The 25,972-nt window shown below is 38.8% G+C and overlaps 1 protein-coding gene across 1 annotated transcript in view; it reads left to right on the top strand.

The window, feature by feature from the left end:
- The window catches only part of LY75 (lymphocyte antigen 75), a 72,314-nt gene extending 55,957 nt beyond the window's left edge, over nt 1-16,357 (top strand). The window contains exons 27-35 of the mRNA XM_029283921.1: nt 713-880; nt 2,317-2,439; nt 3,399-3,596; nt 3,685-3,905; nt 6,356-6,530; nt 9,509-9,673; nt 9,813-9,929; nt 14,210-14,377; nt 14,958-16,357. Coding sequence (XP_029139754.1) covers nt 713-880; nt 2,317-2,439; nt 3,399-3,596; nt 3,685-3,905; nt 6,356-6,530; nt 9,509-9,673; nt 9,813-9,929; nt 14,210-14,377; nt 14,958-15,142 — 1,520 coding nt within the window. The 3' untranslated portion in view covers nt 15,143-16,357. The remainder of the gene's footprint in view (nt 1-712; nt 881-2,316; nt 2,440-3,398; nt 3,597-3,684; nt 3,906-6,355; nt 6,531-9,508; nt 9,674-9,812; nt 9,930-14,209; nt 14,378-14,957) is intronic.
- The last annotated feature ends 9,615 nt before the right edge of the window (nt 16,358-25,972 follow it).

The following is a 25,972-nucleotide window of genomic DNA, read 5'->3' on the forward strand; positions in this document are numbered from 1 at the left end:
CCAATCAAAGCTCACCCTTTTATACATGCACATATAAAGGGGCTGGGCTGTTATCACAATAGTGTCACCACTCTCTTGATTGTGGACTTCCTTCCACCAGAAATCCTTGCATAAGGAATGCAAAGCCATAGATACAGAAAAGAATGAGAATACATTTAGTTATTTTACCAGATTAGCTTTTTTAAGTCCACCTTTATTTCTTTAGAAGTAACTCACAGTGGCAAATATACATAACACTCCTTTCTTCTCCTAGTTTCGCCACAACAGCAATCTTGTGGGGTGGGGTGGCCTGAGATTAGATAGAATGTGTGCGTTTGTGAGCATGTGTGTGCATCTAAAGAAAAGGAAACACAAGTGATTCTCATCCCATTCAAACCATCATATTTAGTAATTCTTTGAGTCTCAACTGGAAATGCCCTTGGGTTTTTGATATCATTGCCCAAGGGCCATTCCATCTATTGGAGAAAGATAAATAATACTGATGACCTTGATTTTATAAGATGAATTTTAACATTCTGATACTTCTTATTTTGCATTCTCATTCCTGGTAGTCAATTTTTTTTCCCCTGTGACCACAAAATAATGTCATCAATGACCATGGTGCAGTCAATGCATCCAGTAATTCTCAGCTGATGAAAGTTGCATTCTAGTATTAAATACTGAATGTATTTCAGATATTAAGACTTGCCTTTAAAAAGAGTTTGTTTTTCAGATGATACTGAAAACCAAGATGTATATCAAGAATCAATTAAATGTCCACACAAGATTAAAAATACGCCATGGATAGCATATCGAAACAGTTGTTACACATTCGTAATACCAAAAAATACATGGAGAGGATTGAGAGCAGTTGAAGCTAACCATTTATGCAATATAATGAGTAAGCTGTTCCTCTTTAAAGTCTGTTCTGATTTTTTGGTGTGTGTTCAAAGACTTTTTGAAGAACATTTTTGGACCTGAGGCACCTTAATTTTGCCTATTACTGTGTTTATAACTTGCTACATGCAAAACTGTCAATTTTCAACTGGGCAGTACATGGAGAAAGCTACCCATATTTTTTTAATGTAACTGTTTAGAGAATATACATTTTATAATATTAGAATACCCTGTGACTCATTTGACATAATAAAACTAATTGTTGATCAACTTATATATCTTGTTAATGTTAACCTCAATCAAGACATTTTCTTGCTAGTTATGATTAAAAGAAGTGACTTCTTAGACACTCGCTTCTCCTCTCATTAGCGAAAGAAGCTTCCTAAAAAAAGTTTCCAAGTTGCAATATTTAATGAAATGTAATATTTGTATAATAAAAATGAAGCCAAAATTACTGAACTGTAAGAATAATCATTTAGTTCAACATCCCGTTTCTAAGACTGGCAGGACAATTCCTACAGCCAAATTATGCACAGATCAACAGCACCTCTGCTGTTCATTCATTACTTTCAACTGGAGGCTATATCCACCAGTAATGAATAAAGTAATAATAGTAATATAATAATAATAGTAGTGATGATGATGATGATGATGATGTTGGAAGGGACTTTGGAGGTCATCTAGTCCAACCCCTGCTCAGGCAGGAAACCCTATACCATTTTAGACAAATGGCTGTCCAGTCTCTTCTTAAAAACTTCCAGTGTTGGAGCATTCACCGCTTCTGGAGGCAGGTTGTTCCACTGGTTAATTGTTCTGTCAGGAAGTTTCTCCTTAGTTCTAGGTTGCTTCTCTCCTTGATTAGTTTCCATCCGTTGCTTCTTGTCCTGCCTTCAGGTGCTTTGGAGAAGTTGACAACTATTTTCTGTGAATTTCCCATAATGGCCTTTTAAAGTTCTATAAATGATTGCTCCACCTTCTGGCATGGAATTCCACATATTAATTGCCTTCAGAATTTGCTCCCATTCTTTTTCTACTGAATTTTATTAAATTGTGGAGTTTGGGAACAGAATGTATTCTTTCTCTTGTTTTGAAAATACAATCCGTTTTAATAATTGCTTGAAGCTATATTATTTTTCTTAGGAAAGTCCCTAGTCAGATGTTGCTTGTAAAACACTTCAGGTGTTTACATCTTTTCCAGCTGTACATATCTATGTTTAGCTACATATTACAAATATTTAGGAAGTTGTAATTCTGGTTATTGTTTCTTAACTTTGTCTAACATGGAATTTGCTACTCCCATTATACAATAAAGTGACTTTAAGATCTCTTTCATGGACAGTGGTACTCAGATCTGATCCTTTGCTTAAATCTTCTAAAAGATATTGTTATAAAGTTCTCCAATTGCATTCCGTGATTTATTTTTTAACATTGCTTCAACAGATTCAGATGCATCTCTTTTGAATATCAGGGATGAAGATGAAAATGATTTTATTCTTGAGCAGTTTCAGTCTTTCAGTGGTCTGGCTCAGTGGATGTGGTTGGGTTTGCTTTATGACACTAAGGGTATGTTGGAAGTTATTTATTGGTTCCTTGCTTTCTGAATTTACAGAGGGACTACAATAATTTTTATATTATTTGGAGAAAATTGATGTGCCAAAAGAGTTCAGTGTTTCTTTTATTATATTGTAATCAGAAAATGTTAATTTTGTTTTAGTTAAAATTGTCAACTGGGTGTGAATGGAACTCCAAAGCCAACTTATTTTTAAATATTTTACTCTTATTTAAGATTCTTTTAATTATTGCATACTACAACAGTGGCCTAAAAGAGCGATAGGTGGATAAATAGTAATTAACTTGCATTTCTAAAAATAATTAACATTCCTGTGAGTATTATAAGTGCAATTTAAGAATAGTTCAAATGTAAAAATGTTCTGTTTCAAAATCTTTCAATAAATATGCACTTAATACAGGTAGCCCTTGACTTACAGCAGTTCATTTAGTGACCATTCAAAGTTACAATGGCACTGGAAAAAGTGACTTACGGCCGTTTTTCACACTTACGACCATTGCAGCATCCACTTGGTCACATTTTCTAAATTCGAATGCTTGGCAACTGATTCATATTTATGACAGTTGCAGTGTCCTGGGGTCATGTGATCAGCTATTGTGACCTTCTAACAAGCAAAGTCAATGGGGAAGCCAATTCCCTTAACAACAGTGTTACTAACTTAACAGCTGTAATGATTCATTTAACAACTCTGACACGAAAGGTCATAAAATGGGGCAAAACTCACTTAACAAATATTTTAACTTAGCAACATAAATTTTGGGCTCAATTGTGGTTGTAAGTTGGGGTGTACCTATAAAAGGGCAGGGCTCCTGATTTTTATTGACCTTTGCCCTTTCAAATTGAGTTAATATTACCAAGGTGGGGTTTTTTCAGCCCTTTCAAATTTTCAGATCCAGTTGATGTCACTTGATATTGCTTATTTCCCCTCCAAATCATATATTTTCCTCTGCAGATAATCTTCTGAAGTGGTATGATGACACATACATGTCATATAACAACTGGAGAATGGGACGACCTAACATCAAGAATAACTTCTTTCTTGCTGGCATTAACCTGGATGGCTTCTGGGATATTTATGAACATTCGAAAAACAACCAGTTATATTTGCACTTCAGTTTAAATAGCATCCTGGTCTGTAAGCTAGACATGGGTAAGAAATACGTCTTGGACTGAATTTCAAATTATACTTCTTTAAGCAGGAACGGGAACGCAACATCTAATTTATTCATTGTCTTTAGAGACCAAAGTCAGCCAACTTCCGCTTCCTGAAAAACTGCCCTACAAAAATAACGTCTACTGGATTCTTCAAAAACAGCTCAATTGGTATGACGCGTGGAAAGAATGTAAACAGAAAGGAAGCGATTTAGTCAGCATTCATAGTATTTCCGAACAAGTGTTTCTGGAAGACATTGTAAGGCGTGATGGATTTCCATTGTGGATTGGTTTATCTAATCATGGTGTAAGTTGAGTCAGAGACTCTTAGCCTATTTTTCACATATGGTTGATTCTTAGATCTATTTACCATATAGAAATAAGTATGGTATTTAACATTCTTCCATTTGTGTACTCCCATCTTTTATGCTTCATTCTTTTCATAGAATCAAACCACCAGATAATTTTGATTTTGGGATTTCAAGCCTCAAATGATATCCAATTATACCCAGTCTTTTTCAGTGTTACTACCTAAACATCTTTCATAAACTTAGTTTTTGTCAGAACTAATGTTCCATGTTCATGCAGCTCAAGTTCCAATCTGCGTGTCGAGGTTCCGATCAATAAGACCAAATAAATCAGAACTCCGAGGCAGGAAAGTTTCTCAAAGAACATGTTTATTGGATAAATAATACCAGCATGTTCAAAAGTGAAAACAGATCTAAACTTTCCCTCCAAGAATCAAAGTAATTCAATGTAACAATTCCCACCCCTCTATTCATGCTACCCAATAGATCACCTTGGTGGGATTTCTGACTTGAACGATCCTCCTCCTTCCCTCCGGCATGGGAATGACCTTGGTTCCCACAAGAGTTGCTCATGTTTAGACTAACAGAAATACCATCTTCCCCCCTCCCCTTCTTGTGGCAATCTAGAACAAAAAAAAATGGCTGCAGCCAGGTTCGTTGTAGAGTTGACACTGTTCCAGAGTCTAGAGCAGTGATGGCGAACCTTTTAGAGACCAAGTGCACAAAAACTGCCCCCCACCCCTGTCCCTGCTCCGCCCTGACCGCTGGCCCACCCACCACCTCCCCACTCCGCCAGAGATCACCCAGGCAGCCCAGTGGCGCCATGGTAGCCACACCCTCCACCCATGCCCCACAGCATCATCTGTGCATGACGGGGCGCAAGGGCGGAGTCTTGTCCCCGCTGCCTGGCTACCATGTCCTTGGCTGCACTGCTTCGCATGGGCTGCGTCTGGGGGCAACTCTCCTCCAGGGGGGGCTGCTGGTGAGGAGGGGGCTGTGGGAGGAGGCAGGGCTGGGGTGACGGTGTGTGTGCGCCCACAGGGCTCCGAGTGCTGCCTCTGTCACGCGTGCCATAGGTTCACCACCACTGGTCTAGAGTATGTTTTCCATGTTAATTAAAGTTATCAAACTTGCCCCCTTCTCTTGAGCTCAGTGGGGAGCTTTTAGAAGTTTAATTGCCACACTCTATGGTGAACCATATCTGATGGAGAGGAGGGCAGTCATAGCTGGGGAAGGATGAGTTAACTCTTTGGTCACTGCCAACACAGCCTTGAAAACACACACACACACACACACACACACACCCATGTGAGATGGGAGTGCTTTACTCAGGAAGATGGAAATGAGCAGAAGAGAACTTGTTACTGCTTTTCAAAAAAAAATCATGGCATGGGCTTTGTATATTTGGTCAGAAGAGAATAATATATAACTGCTTAGCTCTGCATCTGAAATATGAATCTGACTGACAGATGGAGACTATGCTAAGAAACTCTTCCATATAAGATTGCCTGGTTGATAAGTTCTCCAGAGGAGACCTTATTCACCGATCCACATTTGGAAATGAGTATAATCACTATGGCTTGCACTATTTTAAAATATTTCTTTCTTTTTTTTTTACTTACTTATTTTACAGTATTTTTACAGTATGCTCCTCATTTTGCAGGTCTTTTGGCAAGTCACAATAGTAATCCATCCTCAAAGAACTTCATAGCATTAAAATCAGTTAAAGGGTTATTAAACTTAAATTCTTAAAACCAGAATAATTAGCAATTGATAGAAAATAGGGAATAGACACCTACCTTCCATTAACATTGCATGGGCTCATTATGGACTTTTTCTGCCAATGAAACAACGCTCTTAGAATTTATTGACCTGCCATCCTAAACTTATTGTAATCTTTTATGATTAAAATGAATGCCTCTTGCTATTGTGGGTGTGTTTAGGACCACAACATCTCTGCTGTAGAAGCTAAGGTTTGTATATCTCTGCTCATGCTACTATGCTATTTTGCAGAGATTAAAAAGTTGGAGGGGAAAAAAATCTGATCCAGGTCTTAATCAGTAAGATAATGAAACGTTAACTCTTTGCCCTCCTCCATAAAACATAGCTAAGCATCTCCTAGTTGGCGTTGGCCTTGGAAGAAGAGCAATGAGTTGGCTTTTCAGCCCATGTGGGGTTACTCTGGGTTGGGACCTTGAATCTCCACGCTACTCATTAAAACAATTGCTAATTGCACTAGTGTTGCCAAGTAAACTAATTCCCTGAGGGCTCAGTTCTCAGAATACAGCCAAGCACAGCTGAGTTCATATGTTACGGTGAATATTAGAAAAGAATGTTAAGAAAGAGTCTGAATTTGTCATCAGTTCAAGTCATAGCCATTTGCTCTCTAGCGTTTGCTAAAATCAAGTGTACCATCAGTATTGATCAACAGAAGTTGCACCTTCCCTAGGGAAATGATTCCGATTTTGAGTGGTCTGATGGAAGCCGGTTTGACTACCAGCCTTGGGAATATCAGCATTCTCATACTTTTGGAAACTGTTTTGCTGTGGACACTAAAGGAATTTGGAATCGCAGGAAATGCACCTCTCGAGGCGACGGTGCTATCTGCTACTCTTCTTCAAATAGTAAGTATATATTCCTATGTTATTTGGTTCTTTTCCACCTAAGAAACTACAAAACAAAAGAATGGGCGTTTTCTCCTATCCCATGCTGAATATATTTCCTTGGAGGCCAGCAGATCTTAACCAGATAGCAGGACAAGATAACAGTTTTCAGCTTGTAAAGAGGCCTCGAAGAGCATAATAAAAATAAGACAGCTCTTGTTTTCAGGCTGCTAAAAAGGACACGGCACAGAATTTAAAAAGGGGAGGCAAACAAGAAAAGTTGGCCTTAATAGTTTTTATTGGAATTTGCCAGTTAAGATGGAAATATATTGCTCAAGTGGCTAATTGCTTCCTCTTCCTTCGTAAAAGTAGGTATTCCTGCTATTATTCCTCAGAGGTGGCCTTGCAGTGCTACTGAGGTAGGGTTGCAAAGCCACCTCAAGAGGCTTTCATGTAACACTTTTTCATAAAGATTATGATTCATTGCATAGTCGGCCAGATGTTCAGACTAGATTTGGCATTTTTATCCACCTATCGAGTCCTTCCCGAGGACCTGCGATAGGCAGATGTGGATGTTTGATGGTGTTAAAGGTACCGTCGCAGGATGTAAGCTGTTCTAAATAAAGCTGCCTTTTGCCTTTGACCGATGGTGAATTTTTCAGTGATGATGGTGTTAAAGTGGTGCTCCAGTTAATTTGGGATTGCATTCAAGGTGCCTATTACTATTGGTACTATTCAATTTGTTTGGAGAATTACCTAGTAGTATGGACAGTTTAGCCCAGGGCTTTTCAACCAGTGGTACGAGTACCACCTGTGGTACATTGGCACCTGGCAGGTGGTACCTGACCATCCTAGAAAAGTGGTAGCAGGGGAGGGGAATGAGCTGAACCTGGCAGCATCTGAGCGAGAGATGGCTGGAGCTGCAAGGCTGTCAGGGCTCAGCGGAAGCACCAGGATCAGCAATTCTTCAGGACTGTCAGGGCTCAGTGGAAGCACCAGGATCAGCGCCAGGGTCCAGCTGGAACTCGGCGCTGATCCTGGCGCTTCAGCTGAGCCCAGAAGAAGCACTGATCAGCTGGAATGTTGCAGCATCTCCAGGGTCTTGTGATTTACATTCAGATGCTTGGCAACTGATTCATATTTATGACGGTCGCAGTGTCCCAGGGTCATGTGAAGTGACCAAAACCTGCTGCAACCACCCAGCAGACGGGGGGAATAAAAACCAAACATCCCCCCACCCCACCCCCGCTGCCAATCCTCAACAGAAATGCTCACAACAATGAAAACCTCAGACAGGAGGAAGAGCGCCGCTGGGCGGGTAGGCAGGTGTCTTGCTCGGCTATGGTTTGGGGGGCACTTTTTTCAGTGCCATTGTAACTTCGAACAGTCACTAAGCGAACTGTTGTAAGTTGAGGACTACCTGTACTTTATCACTTTTTTCCTTTTTTTTTTTTTTTTTGGTCATCAAGTTTTTGACACCTTTTATTATTATTATTAAATTAAATTTATATCCCGCCCTTCTCCTTGCGGACTCAGGGCGGCTGACAATCGATTAAAAATACACAAATGACAATTACAGGATTAAAATTAATTAAAAAGAAATATTTAAGTATAGTCTAATTAAAATATAATTAAAACCCCTCTAAAAATTACCCTAGGCCAGTCCTGCAAGCTGGAACAANCGATGCCATGGAGCGCTTTAAAGATGATAGTCAACACCTTGAAGCGCACCCGGAAGGCCACAGGCAGCCAATGCAGCTCGCGCAGCAGCGGTGTTATATGGGAGCGTCGAGTCCCTCCCAACACCGCCCGCGCGGCCGCATTTTGGACTAGCTGGAGCCTCCGGGTGCTCCTCAAGGGGAGCCCCATGTAGAGAGCATTTGCTAGGTGACTGGTGGTACTCGGATGTTGCCATATCCTAAAAGTGGTACAATGGGTGAAAAGGTTGAAAAACCCTGGTTTAGCCCATTTTGAGCCGTGGTGGCACAGTGGTTAGAATGCAGTATTGCAAGCTAATTCTGCTGATTGCCAGCAGTTTGATTCTTACTGGCTCAAGGTTGACTCTGCCTTCCATCCTTCCGAGGTCGGTAAAATGAGGACCCAGATTGTTGGGGGCAATATGCTGAGTCTGTAAACCACTTAGAGAGGGTGTAAAGCACTGTGAAGTGGTATGTAAGTCTAAGTGCTATTGCTATTTTGGCAAGTAGGCCACCACCACAATCAGAGCGCAGTTTTGCCTCATGCAATTCCATCATATTAGCTACGTTTTCCTAATCTAGAGTCAGTTTTACTTACCAACATGTTTTTCCTACATATGACTAAGTATGAAATGCATGACTGTTTATTTGATTTCATGGAAATGTTTGTAGTGCTGTTGCTAAAATGCTTACCATTTCAAATCTTCCCAGGATTTTAACAAGTTGACCTTTTGTGGGCATGCAGAAAATTTAAGCCATAAGAGATTCAGGCTGGATTCAGTTGTAATCTCCGTTCCCTTTTCCTGCAGAGTCTTTTATGTAAATCCACTTCATGGGCTCAGAACAGAAATTTATTAAGTCAGAGTGGTTGTACAGCCTTAACTGCCAACTGGATTGTTCCCTAAATTGCTGTTTTCAAGTAGTTTAGGAAAAAGTACTCTAAGCTATTTAAGAAAAGATTTTCTGGGTTATTGATACGATTACATCCCACACACACTTGGGAGGGTAGATATAACAGTATATTCATCTGGGTGAAAGGCTAAAGAGTTAAAGCCAATTCTGGGCAGTACCATCTGCTTTGTTAAAGGGGGAGGAAAGTCAGGACTAATGCAGGCATTTTCATTCCTTGCTATAGCTACTGCTTTCCAAGAATTAAAACATTTTTGTCATGAAGATGTGCTATTACTTACTAGCAAACATATTTAGAACCTTGCTTTATTTATATTTTGAATTGTTATTACAATACTAAAACGTCAGTTGAATATTTGAATAAAGTTGATCATGCTATTTGTGTTTTCACAGAAGTGCAATTAAAGCAAAGCGAAACATCATCAAAGTGTCCAGACCCTCCTAATGGAGCATCACCATGGCTATACTACAAAGATTATTGCTACGCATTTGATATGGCATTTTATAATTATTCCACATATACTGCAGACACAGCTAGGAAAGTTTGTAAGAAACTTGGTATGCCCAAATTATGCATTTCTTTTCTTGGCTAAAGAGTTATTTTTCAGTATTATTTTAGATAATGTCTTAAATCATTTCTTTTGGACATTTGAATAAATTAGATTTTCCTCATTTAATATAAATGTTTTCTCTTTAGATCCTTCTGCAAATCTTCTGACTATCAAGGATGTAGAGGAAAATAAGTTTGTGAGCACACACTTGAAAGAATATTATTTTATTACTGGAAAAGCATGGCTTGGAATGCAATTTACTGGTAAGGAAAAGTTGGATGTAATATTAAATAACATTTGGAAATGACCAAAACTATATAGTACTTTAACAAGGTTTAGGTAAAAATGTCTAGGGTACATTTGTGTTCATGGAAAACAAAGATACTGGCTTACAATAAAGCTGAATTTTTTTCAGTGTGTACGTGGAATGGGCTATGCATAGCAAAAAAAAATTAACAGAGAAGTAATACTTTTTATTTCTTGATAACATTTCCAGTAATTTAAATGTAAACACATGCAGTAAGAAATGCAGTTAAAAGAAATGAATATTTGTTCAGTTTCAGTTTCAGTTTCAGTTTATTGTATTTATATCCCTCCCTTCTCCTGGTGGACTCAGGGCGGCTTACAGCCAGTTAAAAAACAGAGCAATTGATACAAATATACAAAATTTAAAATAAATTATTTTAACCTTATCTTTTCACACCCTGATCATCTTTGCCCCATTTTTTTTCCTCCATTGTTCTCTTCCTCTTCCCTACCTTCCATAGTTCCAAATTCAGTTCTCCTTTCTTGTGCCTTCCTGCTCTCCTGCTTAGACCTCTGCCTCAGGGTACCTTTTTTGCCCCAGTACTGCTGGCTGCCAGACGACAGGATGTCTAGTTTAACGAAGAGAAGGATGAGGGGGGACATGATAGCAGTGTTCCAATATCTCAGGGGCTGCCACAAAGAAGAGGGAGTCAAGCTATTCTCCAAGGCGCCTGAAGGCAGGACGAGAAGCAATGGGTGGAAACTGATCAAGGAGAGAAGCAACTTAGAACTAAGGAGAAACTTCCTGGCGGTTAGAACAATTAACCAGTGGAACAACCTGCCTCCAGAAGCGGTGAATGCTCCAACACTGGAAGTTTTTAAGAAGAGACTGGACAGCCGTTTGTCTGAAATGGTGTAGGGTTCCTGCCTGGGCAGGGAGTTGGACTCGATGACCTCCAAGGTCCCTTCCAACTTTATTATTATTATTATTATTATTATTATTATTATTATTATTATTATTATTATTATTATTATTATTATTATTATTATTACAAGCTGGATGCCTGCCTCAGTCCGATGAGATAGAAACTCAGAATTTTTAGAAGCAAAGAGTTCTTTTTACCTGTATCTAAAGAAGGCAACTGTAGTGTAGTCACAGCTTGGCATGGGTTGAAACCAGGAGTCTGATAAACAAACAACATGTACAGGGGAAAAGGCACAAGACATGATGGAATGGAATTCAGGTGGACTTGGAATTCAGAATCCAAGGCATAGCCCAACAAGATAAATATGGTAGAGCCGAAGCTTGAAATGTTGTCCTCAGCTTTTGTCTCAGGGAGGGGAGCCAATGAAGAAGCCAGGCTGAGCCATTGCCCACATGCTCAGCTGAGGCACCAGCCTTATTAGAGTCTGCTCTCCTTCTGGCCTGCTTCTTTGGCCAGGTTTTCTGACCTGCCAAACTCACTGCAGGGAATCTTGACAGTTTGCTAAATATGCTTCAGCCAGTAGGATGCTTCATAGTAGGATGGGCAATATGTGGTCTTCTGTGAACTCCAACTCATGCTCACCATAACAGACATGGATGATGGTGAGGGGATGAAGAGAACTCCAGTTCTAACAGCAGTTGGAGGATCAGACATTGCACACCTGTTGTACATGGTAAAACCAGCTCAACCAGTGACTCCTCAAAGATCTTCCTGCCTCTCTGCTAACGCAGACAGCTGTGGTTTCAGAGCTGCATGGAGCTTTTCTATTCCCTTTCTGTGATCCTCTGACTGTTTGTTGAAGAAGGACAGCAAAAGTTCCCTCCAACTTACCACAGAAAATGGATGAAAGCTGTAATTAAGTGTTAAAATAAGGACATGATTTTTTTTTTTAAAAAAGAGGAAATCTCTCAGCTGCATCCATTGCAGCATTCAATCCCGACCAGAGAGAGGTTCTAGAGCAGACATGTCAAACTTGCAATGTCACGTGATGTCGCGCGTCGTATGGGGACTGTTGCCATTGCCAGCAATGGGGTGGGTGCAGCTTCCTCATGATGCATCCGGCCCGCGGGCCAGCAGTTTGACACCCCTGTTCTAGAGTAATGATGGCAAGCCTTCTAGGATCAGCATGTCAAAAATTTGAAAATGCCTAACTTGACTCTGCTGTTGATGTGTTGGTCACACCCACCAAACAATTCTCTATCCCCTCCCCCACTTCCAACCAGGCCACCCTGAACAGCAGTATGGCCTGAAATAGAGGCCCTCAAGGCACAGTTGCTCCCATGGCCTAGTTCCTAGGATCTGCCACATGCCTTTTTCAGGGGGCGTTCTCTTTCTGTCTCTGCGGCCTTTCTGAGATTGCTCCAGGTCGCACAAAGCCTTCAAAGTGACTTTGGAAAATGTTCTTCCACAGCGAAACAGCACAAAAGGATGTCCTGTTCTTGTGTGACTTCTGGGGGGTACATAAGAGCATATTCCATTCTCACATGGCCTCCAAAAATTGTGTTGAGAACAGGCCTTGCTTTCAAGAATAGTTGTTGTCAGATGTTGGTGAAGGCTGGTGTGACATCCCAAATATCATACCATGTCACCTTTGACACGCATTTCATAGGTTCACCATCCCTGCTCTAGAGTTACCAAGACGATCAGTATGGGTACAATATGAATGATGAAGAATAGGTTTCTGTCAGTCCTCCAGAGTAGGCCCAGGTCAGGAAGCAGACTCCATAAGTAATCCTGGAACGCTATTGATTTAGGCTGTAGTAACAAAATCCTGAAAGCCTGACAGCATTTTCTTTCCTTCCCTCTCTTCCTCCCTCTTGAAAGATGGAGCTAGTTTGAGGGTTTTTTTCTAACGTTTCTTCCTGTTTTGAACTTAAGTAACGTTCTGTTGCACTTGCAGAGTTTCTCTAAGGTAATCTCTTTAGGTTTTTGTTTGTTTGTTTGTTTCATAATAGCCCTATGAAATGTTGTGGAGGACAACTTTCAAATGAACTACCAAAGTAGTTACACTCAAGCAGGCAGACTAATGTTAAGTAACTACACAATAGAGCTGAGCACACTTGAAATATTTTTTGGAAGAAGTGCATGGGGCCTTATGAAAGAACAAGCACAGCATCTCCCTCCAGTTCATTAAAATGCACACTCTTCCCCCCACACACACACACACGTTTACAAACAAGTATGAAAAAGAAACCATGTTAAATAATAATTTAATCTAATTATTGCAATTAAATAAGGCAGTAAAGGCATGCTGCTTTAATTATTCAGTTCATTAAAGCAGTTGTATCTAGTTTCAGACTTGTGGAATGGGCAATATGTGGAACTTTTGCTGTCCTTCTTCAACTAACAGTCAGAGGATCACAGAAAGGGGATAGAAAAGCTCCATGCAGCTCTGAAACCACAGCTGTCTGCGTTAGCAGAGAGGCAGGAAGATCTTTGAGGAGTAACTGGTTGAGCTGGTTTTATCATGTACAACAGGTGTGCAATGTCTGATCCTCCAACTGCTGTTAGAACTGGAGTTCTCTTCATCCGCTCACCATCATCCATGTCTGTTATGGTGAGCATGAGTTGGAGTTCACAGAAGACCACATATTGCCCAAGCCTGAAAAAAATAGACATGCACTAACAAATGGCGGAGAAGCACTGTACTTGCACAAGGTCAAAAAGTTTGAAACTTTTTAAGAGCATACACCCACTTTAATACATCAAGAGTGTCTGGCATCTACTGGGAAGTGACAGCCACTTCTGTGGCTGTGCACCCCAAAAATTGTTGGGGGCCTGTGCTAATGACTACCGCTGGCAAGCCTGCTTTACCATAATGGTAGTGTAGGTTTTCCTCAGTCCTTGCATTGCAGCCCTGTCAGAGGTTGCAGAAAGAGGTCTGTAAGGCATGTTTTTGTTACATCTGTTGTTTGGCCTCAACTGCTGATCAGGAAATCTTTCCCATAAGATTTCCTGCCACCAATTACACCGGCAACTCAAAGAGTACGCATTTGGCCCTATGCAAGCTGATGTTTTGATGCTTCTTGGAATAACCAATGTGTGTTTTTACAAGATTGGTATGATTCTTTCCTGCTTGCCTGACCTAGTTTTTAACTTAATACTTTGGATTGTGAGCATGGCAAATCGCTAATTGGTTAGTTACTAAGACAGTTTTTATATACTGAACCAGAATACAGCTTTGGCTATTTAGTAGGCACCAAACTCTTGATAGCCAAGTGTAGAATAAATTGTATGTATATTGCATAATAAGTGAAAGACATTTGTGTTCATAAAATTAAAGAAGAAATGTTTTGGGCTTTTATTTACAGCCAAACCCTTGAGCTGGCTTGATGGCTCTGAGATTAAATATACAAACTGGGCCAATGAAACTGAAAAGGCTAATGGTCAGTGCAGTGTTATCTTTTCAACCAATGGGACATGGTCCAAAGCAGACTGCAACAATGAAACAAGCAGAGTTGTTTGCAAAACTCCTGAAGGTATGTAATGATGATTTAGTTTGGTCACATGAAGATAAGCTATCTGGTCATTTTCAGATATTTTAGACTACGGCTTGCAAATAAGATGGAATAATTAATAATAATCATAATCACAATCATAATCTTTAGCTGTGACCAAAGATTATGGGAATTGCTTATTCCACAACAGAGTTACTTTTTTATGATACAGTATAATATAGTAGAAGGATTGCTTGTTTCTTTCGACATTTATGATTGAGAGAAAGTAAAATCTTCATGTCTAGCCTCAGTATGTTAGTGGCTAAGAAGGCAGCCAACTGCTGCGAGGAAGCCATGTATGTCAGGACACTGACTTTTCTTCAACCATGCATTTAAATGTTAGAATAATCTTAATATTTAATTTGATTTAAAATGTAGCTTAATGTTTTAATATTTATTTTGTCTATTCAACATTTTTATGTTGTGACTGACTTGGATCACCCTCTGGATAGAAAGATAGGATATAAATAAAGATAATAATAATAATAACGACCATAACCACATATGGCTTGTAGTTTCACTACTCTAGTTCAATAACTTTTCTTCTTGCTTTTTCTTGTAGTCTCTCGTCATTCAGGAGGGGCAATAGCAGTTTGTGTTATACTTATTATAGCCCTCCTTGTTGGATTAGCGTACTTCCTATATAGAAAGATGCAACTACACTCTTCGGGATTGGCCTCTGTTCGCTATGAGCGGGGAATGCATGATGATGAAACTGACACCATGTTTTCTAGAAGTGATGACTGAAGACCAGTTTCTACTTGGCCTACTGAAACCAATTTCCAAATCAGCTCCTGAAGCATCTTCCAAAGATGCTATTGACTTTCATTCTTGGGGTTTATTGACACCTTCCCTTCTTTCAAGTTTAGGGGAAAAAAGGGATCTTTAACAATAATCAAACTTTGCACTTTTCGTGACCTGAGATTTGCACATGGCTTGAAGTGTGGTGCATGGAACAATCCTGACATTAGGATATCCTGTACCATTTACCCAAATGAAGTAAGAGAGCAGATGGCCAGAGAATTACTTGAAATATAATTTATTGAAAATAAAGTATATGCTAGTTTATGGTATTAAAATATTATATTTTCAAAGTTAAAGATTATGTTGAGTCAGGCTCAACTTTTGATTGCTATGTGTATGATTTACTTGGCAACAGAATGAAAAGACCTGGGATTTCTCATCCAAGCATCAGCAGGTCCAAACCTGCTTACCATTTCTGAGATCAACCAATGTCAGTGAGATATTGCCATTCTGATCTGATCCTTTTTATTATCTTTCAGATCTCTTGGGGCCATTCTGATTTTCAGTAAAAACTCTCAAAGATTCTTTCCATCTTTAAAACAAATTTATTAAGAACTACAGTATATTAAACAGATAGAACTACAGAGAAACCTAATAATATATATATATATATATATATATATAAAGAAAAAGGAAGACCAAGCAGTATAGAAAAATAATCCTCTCAAAAAAAAAAAGATGGTAAACAAGGAGGCTTCTCTCTATATCCCCAATAACCTTATTCAGATTGACAATTTATTGCTGTCTGTTAAATTACAGCCAGATGCATCTTCATTCCATACCTCATCCCATTTTCCATAAACTCATTTCTAAATCTTCAGCTTTCCTTATTAATCAACAAAAGTCGAGTAAAAATTAACAAAAAATACCTAAGGACATGAGTATATAATCCCCCCTTCTAATTAGCCTAAATCCTCCTCAACCCTCTCTTAACAATTAAACATTACAAAAATAAGAATAATAAAATTGAAAGCTGTTAAACATTATCAGAAATAATAAAGCCTTATTTAGATTTCCAAAAATGGTAATGTAAATATTACAAATTAATCCATTATACCATTAATTTCCAAAAGAAAAACTATCCAATTTGAATAACCATTATTATCACCAAAAATAGCAACTTGTTATTTAATCATAGTCAAATAAACCACTTTTTTATTTTTTTCCTTTTTCCTCCCAGTCATCTTGGAATCCCATAAATAAATTCTAACTCCTGTTTTCCTGTAGTCTTTTTACCTCTACTTTTGAGGTTCTTATCATAGTCCATTTGAACTTTCCATGAAGTGATTCGAGTAAATCTTCTGTATTTCAATGTAAAAAGACAATCCACACCATTTTGAACACATTTTTGTATGTGGTTTTTTTAAAAAATAATAATAATAATTGTCCAAATCCACTTGTAAATCTGGTATTTCCATCTCTCTCTCTCTCTCTCTCTCTCTCTCTTTTTTTAGTTGTAATTTTTAGGTCCACCTTAAACTTCTTTTCAGTTGTCTTCAGAAGAGTTCATCTTCAGTAACATTTTAGAGTTAAACTGTTAAGGAGTTAAAGCAGCTCAAACACTTCAGAGCCTATACATCAAAAGCTCCTTTTAAAGTAGCCATCATATACTTGTTTTGCTTTAAAACATAAACAATCAGATTTTTCCCACATGAGGTCTTTCTAGTTAGTTTTGAAACCTTTCTTTAAATCAACTTACAGCCATCTCCATTAAAACTGTTTCAAAACAACTCTAAAGTCACTCCTTCAGTTTATATTGCGAAAAGTTACCAAAAAAATAGATTTACAAAACTGAAAAAACATAGTTTCCGTTCTTTTAAACAGATTGAAAGGACATTTACCCAGCAACTTGTAGTCTTTGTAGTTCTGAAGGATTATCAGTCTTAAAAGAGGCAGTAAAAAGTCCAAAGTGATTAAAAACATGAGGTTTGGTCAAGCCTCAAGTCCTTAAAGGTTTCATTTGGGGCTCAGAGGAGGGTAGAAAACTGGAACTCCCAACTGATTGCAAGCAGCTGCGAAAACAACAGTTTTTACAGAATTCAGCTGACTTGAAATACATATGGTCCATCTCCAGATCTCTCTCTCTTCCAGAGAGAATTTTGACAGTCTAGATCTCACATCTAAGTGCCTTTTTGATCGAAATGCCCCTGCAATCCACGCAGAGTAGAGAAGATGCTGCGGGTATTGGCTTGCCTTGCTGCATCGGAAATTCCAGGGTTCTTCATCTTGATCAAAGTTACAATTTAGATTTGGATTCTTTTACTGCATTAACTTTTAAAGCTTGACTCTTACATTTTCTGTAGCTACAACAAAAGAACAGCAACAAGTTATTGTCAAATTGTATTTTTCTTCGAGTTTCTCCTGAATTTGCCGTATACACAGGAACAGGTTAACCTCAGTTCAAGGGCTAAATGAAAGTTTCAGAACCCCACTGTCTATTCACTGTTCAGGATTCATGAATGGGAGTGTGTTGCACAATGTAAAAGTTTTAACATTGTGTTTATTATTATTATTATTTATGTTAGCCTTAATATTTTTCAAAAGAGGTACTACTAAGTATTTTCTTTATTTGTTTTTGAAATACATTGACTGTAATCTAAAGTCTTATTCATGGTCAGAATGCTTTACTCGTACTTAAACTGGAGCATCCATAACGTTTTGTTCTTGCCTGATTCCATAGCACTATATTGGTGATTTCTCCTATCCATTCATACCATCAGTTTCCTGCTCCTGATTCTTTGCTGTGCATAGTTTTCTTTGATGGTACTTGTAACATGGAACAATTCAACACAGAGTAAACATATTTAGTCAGCCCTTAGCAAACTTTATAAAAATTATGTCATAAAAACCTTCTGATTTCAATAGAGTTTCCAAAGATGTAGTTCAGCTGACTTTTAGTAAGAAGCCAAAGCCTTTAAGATGCCAAAACACATTCAATTTTATGATTTGACTTGTAGCATTTCTTAAAATGTTTCCTTTAATAAAACTCACCAGACAGATAATTAACATCCACTTCTGAAAACTCAGAGGAACGCTATCAGAGATTATAGGGGGGAAAATATTGGTTTATTGCTAAGTTAGCTCTTTTATTGCTAAGTTAGCTCTTTTAAAAGATAGTGAATATGCACCTCTGGAATTAGTGACATATACAGCTCTTTTTTTAAAAAAAAATCAGGCGTGGTGTTTCCTATTTCATATACAAGAGGAAATGCTCTGCACAGCATTTATTAAACAAATGCTACATATGCAGATAGGTGCCCTTCCCCTTTATGAAAATAAGGATGCTTTGCTTGCCTGGAATTATATATTCTATGGTTCCAATTAATGGATGTGATGGTTCTTGCCTTACCTTGTAGCAAGACATAAGCCCAAGCCTATAACTTACTTCTTTTCAAGACGTTTTATGTGGTCTTTATAAGCATGTGCGTAAATACATCATTTTCTCTAGGTGAACATTTGTTTTTAATTTTTTAATGTTTGTGGTTTTAATATGTTTTATGTTATGTTATTATTACTGACACTGTCTTAATTCTTGATTGGGAGCAGCCCAGACTTTGTTATAAGATGGGTGGCTATATAAATGTTTTAAATAAACAAGTAAATAAGACATCTGGACAGAAAGCCAATTTTTCTACAGTTAATTGCACTGCTTTCTGTATGTTCGTTTCTGCACTTGACTTTTAACAATTGTAGGATATTTTACTATGACATTTTCCAGGACATCGCCACAATGAGTATGAGGATCTAATAAAGACAAGAGGTAGTTTGCACTAAAGAAGTGATGTCATTTTTTGACACCATTTGTAAAACAAAATGCCTGGATGTTTATGTATGCTCTCTGTCAGTAGTCAAAGGGACAAGAGCCCTAACCTAAAACTAGAGATGGGAGAAGTTCATTGAGGGGTGGTATGCCAGTGACCCTGCTCTTGTAGCAGATAGATAACGCATTATCCCGATTCAAGCACATCTCAGAAAGCTTTTCCAGTTTCTGCTAGCTTAGCTCAGAATGACCAGTCTATCAAATATTGAGGACATGGGGTTTGATGTAACTTTGCAACAAGAGCATTTTAGGGAACTACATGGAAGAAAATCCCTTTTTTTTCTCCAAAAGTGCTGAAATGCCTTTGATGTAGTTCTTAAATTAACAGCCTGCTAAACAAGTGATAAATGGATACAGTCAGATGGGAAAAGATACCCTTTGGCTGGGTAAGGAAGCCTTGTTCAGAAAACCAAAATGCCTTTATCAAAAGTTTTTAGCTGATAAGTACTTTTGTATACTGTTTAATCAACTTGCCAAGGAGGTAGTTGTTAATGTCATCTCTGTCAGACCAAGTCAGCCACTAAATAGCAGGACCGAAAAAAGAGTTCCCAGAACACACCCCTGCGGATCACAGAAAAGCAGGCCACTTACCGTATGTTAAAATCATACTTTCACAAGACTTGATTGCCATGGTCACAAGTTGTTAGTCCGAGATAAAGAGTTTAAAAGCAAGTAGCATTTTGTGTATGTATGTGATATTCTGTTTAATAAATTTGTGCAACGCTACTGACACAAGGTTATTTTGCACTCACGGGTTATTTTAATGTGAATTTATACATGGAATAGGGCTATTCAGTCATACAGCCTAGAAATAAAAAATGAACAAAATATTTCACTGTTTCTATGAAGGATTTGCAATCTAAAACTTATTTTGTAAATGGTTTTAATTCTGCTTGATTTTTTTTCCTATACCTGGACAAGTGAAAAAAATGTGTGAACTAATACAGATGCCTTAATGTATCTAATTAGCTCTCTTGGAGGGAGTTTGCAAAGAAGCTTACCTGTGGTGGTGATAAGAGAAACAGAAGATTTATAAAAAGCTTTGATAATTGCTAGTTTTAAAGTATAAGAAAGTTACATTGATTCAGTTCTTCCCTCCTTATTAAAATACTTTGTATGCTTCATTATTTTTTTAAAAAATGTCAGTGTTAATAAAACTGTTTAAAAAAAGAGTCATTGATGAGTTTTTATTTATAGAAGGAAGAGGACATTAAAGCTAGGGTTACCATCTGAACTGCAAAAATCTAAGTCCTCCTTAGGTGGCAGCAAAGTGTGAGTTTCTCCTTTTTGTTGACTGTTATCTAGAGGTGATACGGATTTGTGCAATCCCAATTTGGTAGCTGTCATTAAACAGATCACAAAGACAAAATGTTTACAATTTTTATTCAGAAGGTAGACCACTTGCCTACCCAAATACTGCCTTTCCCCCTATATACAATATTTATATTTTCAGATCAAAAGATCTAGGATATTTGATAGACATAGCTTCCTTTTTCTTTTGATATTCTAACTGAAGCAAGCATGAATGATGCTTTGAGACTATCAAGAGAAAGACAAAAAAGCGACTGATCAGGCATGAGTGAAATCAAATATAAGGGATTAAAACACCAATAGTTCTCCCTTGTATTCACCGATAGCTGTCCAGTAACCTTGTTTAGGGTGACCTTATACACTCAAATTATGTTGGGCTCTTGTAAGTATATTCAGGCTCTCTGCAGATAAAGTAACTCAGATCCACTAGCCCTACACTGTAATTGGCCAGGCGAAGCTAGGGTGAGATACCCAGAGCATAAACTGGTTATGTGATCTGGGCCTCTCCTGGGACATGACTGCAGTTATAAGGAGATGACCCATAGTTGGGTCCATGCTGTAAGGTCAGCCATTTTGATGAAGTTTTGCGTTATGCCTTGAAAGAGTTTGTGGTGTGCCCCTTTCTCAAGATGCTGTCCTTGGACCCAACAGTGTTTGATAACTATTGACAAATAGTTGGGGATTCTTCTGTTAAAATATGCATGGCCCAGTAAAGCAAATATTCAGCTATTTTAAAACCATTAAAGTGTGAGGAAGAAAGTTGGGAAAAGGGCTTGCTTTTCAACAATACATAAGTGACACCATCAATTCAGTAAATATCAGGCCATTTTAGAAAATAAATCTATTTAATTGTGTTTTAGAATTCTGTACATTAGGCAACTAGAAACTGTAGCTACTAAACTTAATTCAGTTTGAGCAGATTTTAAAATTATACTTCCCAGAGTTGATAGCATTAGCTGTCTCTTCCAATCCCATTGTACATTCATGCAATATCTCACAGAAAGCAGCTTGGGGGGAAAGTGTATTGCTTTCAGTCTAAAGCCAAAAGCCCTCCAGCTAATGCACATTAAAAATTCATTAGCAAGGCCACTTCACTAATGGAAGAGCAAAAAGAGAATTCCTAAGGAATAGGGGAACATGTGGATGAAGAGAAGCAAGTAATTAGGACCTGGATCCATGAAGCAAAGACATTATTCATTATTCTCCCTTCACAAGAACATTCAGAGTCGACTCACCTAAGCAGAAGACCTGCAGATGATCGATGGGATGTCCCCAAGCTTGTGTGAGCCTGGCTGTAGCGCAAAGCTATAACTACACAGTTTTCCGCATACTATCCCAAGTTGAAGTAAGGTAGCATTGCTGTAGAATACCTACTGTGAGATTCCCAAAGAAATTGCCAAACCATAGTGACATTGAGTAGTAGCATGTCAAAAGGATGATCCTTTTTGTGCACATGACTTTGCTAAGAAGTACCATATACCCAGCATCCATAGAAGTCCATGAGTTGCATGCATATGTTAAACTGTCCCATAAAAACAGGAAATCAAGGCAACCAGATGCTATGCAGATGTTTTGGACTGTAGCTTCCAAACCTCCAGCTTGCATGACCAAAGGTCAGGGATTCTGAAAATGGCCATCCAAAGTGTTTGCGGGACACTTAAGTAGCCCCTTTTATTTACTTACTAGATTTACAGCCTGCCTTTGCTCACAATAATATGAAGTGGGTCTGGATGAGAATGACTGTCCATGAGCTTCCATGGCTGGGGATGGACTGGATTCTAGATTTATAATCTGATTTGTAGTATTATCGCTTGCATCATTTAAATTACTGCCAATCCCAGCATCTTTTAATCTCCCATTTATGATTAAGCACTCATCTAGGCATTTTTTAGCTAAGTTGCCTTTGATTCGGGCAACTTTTCTTCTGATGGCTGGATTCCCTAAGCTTCTGTGAGCCTGGTAGTGTGACAAAGCTATAAGCACACAGCTTTCTGCATACCACCTTATCCTAGGTTGAATTAAGGTAGCAAGACCACAGACCATCTTCTAGTCATCTCTTGGAAGGAGCCAATGTAGTGTGCACTACAGAGCATCAAAGAAAGCTCTACTTGATGCCTTTACACAACAGTTTGGAAACTTGCTCATTCTATTATACAGTAAATGGTCATCCATTTAAGTATGACTAGGAGCAGACATGAAACACAGTATGATGCTGCCACAGTAAGCATTGTACTCCATAACTTTTCTCTGTTTCTGTCTATTTACATGTAAACAAAATGTATTCACTGCCATAACATCCAAAATCAAGGGATCACAATATGTGAGTGGCAGAATGATGACTTCATCAAATCCCCTACAATTTCAGGAGAAACTAGTGATTTCAAGTGGGGGGGGGAAATGGGCACACACATTCTCTACACATTCTAGTAGAGAGAAGTTCCCTGAGATGGGGTCCAGCACAAGTCCAAAAGCTGGGAAGACTAAACTCTGGTCCTGTTGACTGACTCAGATTGGATCCTGCAACATTTTTTTCTATGTAATAATCATGTTTGTGCCTAATTAAGAGACCAGTGGAGGAATCATTAGGAGACTAAAGTGTTGTTTCCTCTCCTGCCATGTTCTCACTTGAAAATGCCTGTATGCTTTATAAACAGAAAATAAGGGTCTCCCCCATCATTCCCTGCAATTATATTCTAGACTGCACAGAAATATAGACTTCCCTGGACATGATATCCATGGCAGATGATGCTGGGGTCATCATACACTTACAAATCTTCTTGTTAATCTCAGAGACAATTTACATTTATTGTGTATTTCTTTGTAAATGTGGTCCAGATGCAAAACTAGTGAGGAAGAATTTCATTTTTAATATGATTAGACCTGGATCAGTTTCAGTATGAAATATTCAAGCACTTTCCAATGCTGTTGATTTCAGCAGAACAATTACTACTGCTCATGTAAAAAATGGCAATAAAAAGTAGCTAAATTATTTGTTAAGGAACTATATTCAGTTATATTCAGGAAAATGCCTGATGCCCTCTGCTGGTCAAACTGTAGATGCCTGTTTAATTGAAGAAGCAGTAAAACCTCTCCAACCAAATCAAATAAGATCTACCTAAGAGAAAAATACTTAATAATTTATACTTTCAGATTTTAAAAAAATGTCAACAGTGTGAGATGATGATAAATGATGATGATAAGAGAGAGAGGGTAGGGAGAGAGGATAGATGTGAAAGAGGAGTACTTGGTGCTCTCTGAGCTTGATTGCTTGGTTGTTTGTCTGCAGATATTTCATTACCCAACCAGGTAGTGCTTTTAGTGACATTAGAACTCACAATTCCTGATTTTTAGTCCAGTGCCTTAACTACTACACTAAACTAGCTCTTGAATTCTATTTAGCACGGTACTAAAAGATGTTAATTATATCCAATCTGTTTTCTACAATTCTGTTTTTGAACAGCAGAATTGTACCATGCATCAGAAACAACTGGAGACAGGCAATCCTTTGGATAACAGACTTGTGCCATGAAAGACTTAACAGGGGATGACCAACATCTTAAATTGAAGCCAGAAGCTAATTGGCAACTTCTGCGGTTCTTAAAGTTGCAGTCCTATCACAGTGCATTTAGGTTCATTTCCTTTCAGGTCAGTCCAACTAATCATCTTAGTTTTAGAGCATCCTTTCAAAAAGGAGATTTGAATTAAAAACTTACAGTGAGGTCCTATATACTCCAAAGAATTTTTTTGTCCTTGAATTCAAAGTGTTCCAGACCTAATGGGCATTAGGAGTAAAGTTTGACTTCAAGGAATTATTTCAAATAGTAAAGTGATCTGACAAGAGAACACCATCAACCCAGTTTAGACTTTTAAAAACGACAATAAAAAGAATGTTTTCCCCCTAAAGCCAGATTGATCTAGTAATTAAGGCACTAGGCTAGAAAACTGGAGATCGTTCATTGAAAACCCATCTATTCCATGCGGCCGGCCTGGCGTAGTTTTGATTGGGCTTTGCTAGGGGTTTTATATGGGGTATTTTTAGAGCAGGCTTTTTATTCAATATTTATTGTGATTTTTATTATTGCCTGTTCACCGCCCTGAGTCCCGTAAGGGAGATAGGGCAGTATATAAATTTAAATAATGATAATAATAATAATAATTGAAGTCTCACCGTAGCCATGAAAGCCAGCGCACACTCTCTTGGCCCAAACCACTTCACAGGATTGCTGTTATTATGGGGAAAATTCAGGGAAGGAGTATTAGGTAAAAAATAATATTTTTACTACGGTCACAGACCAGCATTACAAATATGAAGCAGCAAAAAATAAATAAAAAAACAAGATAATAAATGACATTTAGTGGTGGACTGCCAGTGGGCAGTCAAAGTCTGCCTAATTTTGCTGAGGGTATATCCAAATTTAGCAACATTAAAAAAAAACTACATCAGACTCATCCAATAACAGCAATTGTACATGAGATTGGTTTTCTAGGGTATTTCATCAGGTGAGGTATTATGAGATGGATCCCTGAGTCCTTATAGAACAGTGGTTCTCAACCTGTGGGTCGGGACCCCATTTGGGGTCGATCGACCATTTCACGGGGGTTGCCAAGCAAGGCTGTCCGCCATTTTTTTTTGTCCGGCATTTTTTTTGTCCGCCATTTTTTTCCCCTTTTCCGGTGGGTGCCTTACCTCCCTTGGGCTGGGCCAGCTGGTGGTCGGCCTGCTCCGTCTCTGCCGTTTGCCAGCTACGCCTCAGCCGGTGCAGGGGGCGGAACCATGCATGCGCGGCGCTCCCGGGCAGGGAAAGTCCTCGACTTACGACCGGTTGGGTAGTCCTCGACTTACGACCGGTTTAGTCCTCGACTTACGACCGGTTTAGTCCTCGACTTACGACCGGTTGGGGTCGCGGCATTAAAAAGGTTGAGAACCACTGTTATAGAAGGTACAGTATAGTAGGGCGTGAGCTATAGTTTCGATAGTCCTTTGTCCACAGGGACACTCTCGGCTCGTATGGAATTTTTTTATATCGGCCCTCCAAGTGCATTACCGAGGGCTACAGTCAGTGTCCTTCAAAGTTTGGGGGAGTATTGGGTATATTAGAATTAGGTATATATATTAGGAAAGATTGAGGGCAATAGAAGAAGGGGACGACAGAGAATGAGGTGGCTGGATGGAGTCACTGAAGCAGTAGGCGTGAGCTTACATGGACTCCAGAAGATGGTAGAGGAGAGGAAGGCCTGGAGGAACGTTGTCGGACACGACTTCGCAATTAACAACAACAACAACAAAGGTATGACCACCTTGTGTTATTTATAAAAACAATAAAGGTGGGATTAAAAACAAATTCTTTTTAAAAAGTCTATTAACTGTTGTTTTAACTCCACCCGGAGGATTTCTGTTTCTTCAGATGCTGAAAGGGCAGAACGACGCTCAAAAATTCAAAGAGAATTGGGGGAAGCGCCTGGACGCCTGCCTCACTGCTGCTTCGGCCGAAGAGAAAGCGCTATAGGCGCAGGGAGGACATTTCGCCCCGAACCTCGCAAGCGCGGGACAAGAGGCGGCAGCAGCCTGAGAGAGAGAGCGCCGCTTTCCGCCCTTCGCCAGCCTTCCTCGCCCTGGCCAGGGCTCAAAGGGCACTTAACTC

The sequence above is a fragment of the Protobothrops mucrosquamatus genome, unplaced genomic scaffold, assembly GCF_001527695.2.
Source record: "Protobothrops mucrosquamatus isolate PMUCROS unplaced genomic scaffold, P.Mucros_1.0 scaffold279, whole genome shotgun sequence".
Lineage (NCBI taxonomy): Eukaryota > Metazoa > Chordata > Lepidosauria > Squamata > Viperidae > Protobothrops > Protobothrops mucrosquamatus.